The following is a 5352-nucleotide window of genomic DNA, read 5'->3' as shown; positions in this document are numbered from 1 at the left end:
CAGCGGAGGGCTCCGGGCCGGGCGGGACGCTGCCCCTGCCCCTGCCCCGCGAGCCTGGGGCTCTCCCGCCCCGGGACGAGCGGCGCTCCCCGCCCCATCACGCCCCGCTTGACAGGCGCTCCGGAGTAGTTTGCTCCCAACTCGCCCAGGTGCTAGTTGGGAGTTGGCCAAGTTTCTCAAAGTCAAACCAGTAACAGGTCTTTAACTTTTACAGGCAGTGTTGACCTCTTTTCGCGCCTGTGTGGTGATTTCGAACTTGAGGGGCACTCCTGCCACTTCTAGCAGAGTTATATTGCAAAGGAGGGGTGTTCAAAGCAAGACGCCCCAAAGATGGGTTGGACGCTTCGGCTTCCCGTCTTGTCTGGACAGTTTGGCCATTGCAGAGCTTTGTGAGGTCGATGCTTTCCTTCCTGAGTTTCTGCTTTAAAGATTAAAAAGAATTCCAGTAACTGGTCCTTTGTGCCTCTCAGATAGGGTGGGGCCAGGGTTCATCAGGGATTACTCAGAACTAATCCTGGAATTCAGAGCTTGCTAACATATGTGTTAAGAAAGCAAGTGCATTTGTCACTTTTCACATGAGGCAGAAACTTTGGGTGTTTCAAAGAGGTCCTAGCCTCTTGAAAAGCGCAAAGCCTTTTCACCTGTTATTAACTGTTTTGAAATCTTCTAATTCCTCTGCTGGGTTTTTGTGAAAACCACTTTTGTGTCCCTCAGCTTGTAAAACTGACACATCTGTGATTTTTCTGAAAACCTGAACTCAAGCCACAATGTCCTTTTTGATGTCTGCGCAAGGTTAACTTTTTCTCTGTCGCACATCTCGTTCTCTTTCAGGATACAGGTGTAGGTAAATCGAGTATTGTGTGGCGGTTTGTGGAAGACAGTTTTGATCCAAATATCAACCCAACAATAGGGTAAGAAATTAATTTATTTAATCTACACTCAACTTACATTGAAAGTCCTTTCTTGTGGGAAGTGATAAGCTCAAAATGAATATATGAATTAGAATCTTACTTAGGATTAGAATAGACATGGAAGTTTCAGCCTGCAAGTATCAACAGCAATTACACCTTGGAAAGCAGATGAAAATAGGTCCTGGTATTCTTTCAGATATAAGTAAAAGATATTTAGATGGTTTTAATACTTCTTGAAAACAAGTAGAATGGGGTCCAAACCCTTCTGATAACATTCCTGCAATGGGAGTAATATTGAATCAGTGTTGAGATGTTAGGTTTTTTTCACATCGTGGTGTTTTGGATTATTGACGTTGACTGCCTATGGTTTTTTTTAACTCTACAAAAAAGTACTAATATTTTTCTGTGTGAGAAGTTGTGTTTTGTAGGTTTTAATACTGTTTGTCCTATAGAATTAAGTGACTGCTTTGCTCTGTTCATATTGTCACACCCCCACCAATCAAGTGTTTTTCACTATTAAAAGAATAGTTCTGTGTTATGCATCATTAAAATAAAATATGGCTTTGTGCTCTACACAGATCATTCTCCGCCTCATAAAGAAATATTTTACAACCTATGAGAGGGAAACTCCCAGAGGATCATCCACTGAGAAATTATAATCTCCTGTTGTTAGTTTATGTGCTTGGTTGTTTTAATATCTACTTTGTCAAACTCTGTGAGTTTCCCTCACATCTGAGGTTACAAGAATGAAATCTATAATTATTTCTGCAGGTAAAATGTCTTTCAGTATTCTTTAAGAAAGAACTGGAGCCGGGCATGGTGGCCCATGCCTGTAATCCCAGCATTCAAGAGGCTGAAGCAGGAGGATTTTTGAAAGTTTAAGGCCAGCATGGGCTACATAGTGAGATCCTGTCTCAAAAAAAAAAAAGGGAGAGAGAAAAAGGAGACAGAACGAACTGGGTATGTTCACATGCTTAAAGCATGACCTCATCCTCCTAAGGCCCTACCTGTCACTACCTGCATGGGAAAGTAAAGTGATAGGAAGTGGCAGTAAGTAGCTCTGGTGATTGAGTAAGTGACGAACTCCACGCTGAGTCAGATCTGAAAACCCAGAACCCACAAGATACTTAGATGACACCTTGGTTAGTCTCAAATGAAGAGAGAGAGAAATGTGTATAGCTTTGTGAGTCCCAGTAAGCCTATATTGAGCTTCCATTTTTCTCTGGTGTCAGTATTTCTCAGTATGCCACAGGCTTGTGGTCCTTAGCAGCTTCTAGTCTGTCTGTTCACCAGAGTTTGTGGGCTCACATTTCCTAGGAAAAAAGAATGCAAGACTTTCTCCTCATCTCTCCCTACTATCTTTTCTTGTTTTTTGGTGGTTTCCTCCCTTATGGCCAACTCCATGCTGGAACTCTGGATCCCTGCTTCTTCATCAGTTTTTCCCCCAACCCTCCCTTCTTGACATAACCTGCAAACATGTTCCTGTCCACCTCCTCCACTACAAGCGCACCATTCCCCAACCCTGCTCCACAAAGCGTGTACCTCCTGAAAGAGAAACTTCATCAGTGTTATTTCCACAGCACTGTCATCTCCATTCTACTCTACCATGCCGCTAAATCCACCTTTCCTTTGTACCAGCCACAATCCATCACCAAACCCAGTCGCTTTTTCTTTAAGTTTCATTCATGAGTACCAAACATGTGTGACATACTAGCTTGGATGCCGGTGATTTACACCAAGTGTCAGTAAAGTACTACCGTTTGTTCTGCCTCCTGGCTTGTAAATAAAGCTTTATTGAAGCAGTTGCAGGGCTGGGGATATAGCTCAGTGGCACAGTACCTGCCTGGCAAGCACAAAGTCCTGAGTTTAATTTGCGATACCAAAAAAAAAAAAAAAAAAAAGAAACAGTTGGCAACCATTTTGCTATTTTCAGGCTAAAGTGACCAAATTGAATAGTTGTAACTAAGATCACAGAGCCAAAACAAGTTTACTAACCTTTGATTTAGACAAACTCAATTCCTACCCTTATCAAGCTTACCTATAGGTAAAAATCAAGATATATTTTGTCACTGATATACAGGAAATAGTTATTCAGCCATTTTCTGCGCTACAAAGGAGAACTGTGATGTGCTGTGAGACCATCGAGCAGGGCCGTGCCCTTGTGCTGGGGGTGACTGATACAGGGGTAAGAGAGGGTGCCTTAGAAGCACTGCAGTTTAAGTTTTGAAAGATGAGTGGATTATATATCAGTAAAACGTGTGAGCAGACAATTATTTGAACAGCAGAAGTGTTTCCATGGTTGGTGGTGCGGTGTGGTGAGTAGAAGAGAGCTGGAACAAGCATGGGGGACAGAGGGACTGCGTGGTAGGAGGGGAGGGTGGTTGGAGGGAGCCAGGAGGCTGGAGTTAGAGCCTTTCCCAGTCCTCGCAGCCCAGGAGGTTTGTATTTGTAATCCCAGGAAAAGTTATTGGAATTCTAGCAAGTTAATTCCAGTCTACCACTTTGAGCGCAACCCATGGCGAGAATAAAGATACCAAGGCATATTTGTTATGGGAAGCCGAGGGGTCCTAAGTCCAGCCGCAGTGATGGCCATCTGGAACAAACCAGGTTTTATTCATTCATGAAGAAGGGAGTGGCTTGAGGATAGTGACTGAGAACCGTGGGAAGCAGGTGAGCGCCAGGAGCTGGGCTAGGTAGGAGGCCTGAAATCACCTCTGCAAATGCAGAGAGGAGGCTGTGCAGAAAGAGTCATCTGCATAACACAGTTGAGATAGTATCTAATGTTCGGGTTGGTGCTTCAGCGCTGATGTATGATCACTCATAGCCTGTATCCCAAGGCCTCATCCCAGCTGACAGTGTGGAGCACTGGCTCACGTATCCCACCTCATACCGGCTCATTAGTGGGAACAGGGTGGGTGGGGGCTGTCCAGGGAAACACGCCTGCCCTCTTCAAACACTACCATCAGTACCTGAGCTAAACTGATATGCACTGCTTAAAGCCGATTGATGAGATAAGGAAAAGGTCCTAGCCAGCTCTGCATACATCAATACATGGAAATAAGCTCAGGCTCAGCCAAAATGAAGACAATTGCTCCTCCTTCAAGGAGAGAGGTAGTTCTCCCCAGTAGTTACTAAAGGGCAGAGAGCATGAACTGGAGGCATAGCCAAGGGGGCTGGTGAGGTCGCAAGCAACAGAGCCCTGGAGATGGGTAAGGGCCCAGCATCACAAGCATGTCCCCAGCTTTTTTGAGTGAAACTCCTGCCTTCCCAGCTCCTCCCCTCCACCTGTGGCCTGGCCTTCTTGCTCAGGTCTCCTGCTGATGAGCTCAGTGTCTTTCCCAAGCTTTGTCCTAGCTTCCTTCATTTCCCTTGAATGCTTGTCTCCCCTCCCACAGCTCACCTTCACCTGGATAATCTGAAATTGACTTCCTCAGCCCTTTTCCTTGGGTGCTGGACCATATCACTACATGACTTGGACCTCGTCCCCTGCAGAACTGCCCCTCCTCCACTCTTAAATCCCATTCCCTAATGCCCCAACTTTGTATAGTGGGGAAGAGCCTATGCCTCAAAGGACCATCCTGTCTGAACTTAAATCAGGATCTCAGTCCAGCATTCCAGGGCAAACTTTATGAAAGTGCCCAAACTCCTCCTTTGGTGGTAGGGAGGTCCTGCTTGAGCCTGCCTCAAAGGTTGCTCACAGAATGGGCATAGGAAATATGCAGTAAATGTTGGTGGAGGTTAGTAATACCTTAATCCCATGGTGTGATTCCATCCCTCTCAACCTCACAATATATATATATGGAGGAAGTCACCCCCATTCAGCACACCCTTGTAGTGACTTGTGGTTACCAGTGGGAGCTCACTGTTACACTCAAGTGTACAGGGATAAAGGAATAGTTGACAGTCACTGCTGTACATGTGCATGAGTCCCACACCAAATTCTCTTCTAAGAGCAAACCTATAAATTCTCACCTCAGTGCCTGTGCCCACAGGTAGCCCACAAACACCTAGGACCGTACAATGTTTGTGACTAAGCTTGTGAACAAACCATAGGAGGCTTGGACCTTGACTCTTCTTTCTGTGGACCCTGTGGTAGGCCAGAAAAACACATATCTTCATTTATTCAAATCAGCAACCTGTGCGTCCTTCTCAAATCCCCTCCTAACTCATGTTCCCTTCTCCCAGCCAGTAGCAAGTCACTAGCTCCTTTCTTTTTTTTATTTTTTTTATTTTTTATTTTATTTTAAAAATAAAAGGAAGAAAATATTAACAGACAGACAACATTTTACAGAATAGTGAAGGAACAGTACAGACAGTACGGAGTTACAAACAAAGTGGTAGGGAATTAACAATGCTTGTTGTATTACATATTGATATCTTCAAAGTGGTTTCTCATGAAAACAGATATAGACATGCAATGCTTATCAACCAAGGACTCATT

At 44.5% G+C, this 5352-nt stretch overlaps 1 protein-coding gene across 1 annotated transcript in view; it reads left to right on the top strand.

Annotated features, from left to right (window-relative positions):
• Positions 1 to 831: 831 nt before the first annotated feature.
• The window catches only part of Rab22a (RAB22A, member RAS oncogene family), a gene marked incomplete at its 5' end in the record, with an annotated part of 56992 nt that continues 52471 nt past the window's right edge, over positions 832 to 5352 (top strand). The window contains 1 exon segment of the mRNA XM_013518261.1: positions 832 to 911. Within this exon segment, the coding sequence (XP_013373715.1) occupies positions 832 to 911 (80 nt within the window).

Source organism: Chinchilla lanigera, unplaced genomic scaffold (genome assembly GCF_000276665.1).
Source record: "Chinchilla lanigera isolate Chin_1 unplaced genomic scaffold, ChiLan1.0 scaffold00044, whole genome shotgun sequence".
Classification (NCBI taxonomy): Eukaryota; Metazoa; Chordata; class Mammalia; order Rodentia; family Chinchillidae; genus Chinchilla; species Chinchilla lanigera.
Note: the sequence above shows the minus strand (reverse complement) of the source record. Positions and strands in the feature narration are given on the sequence as shown.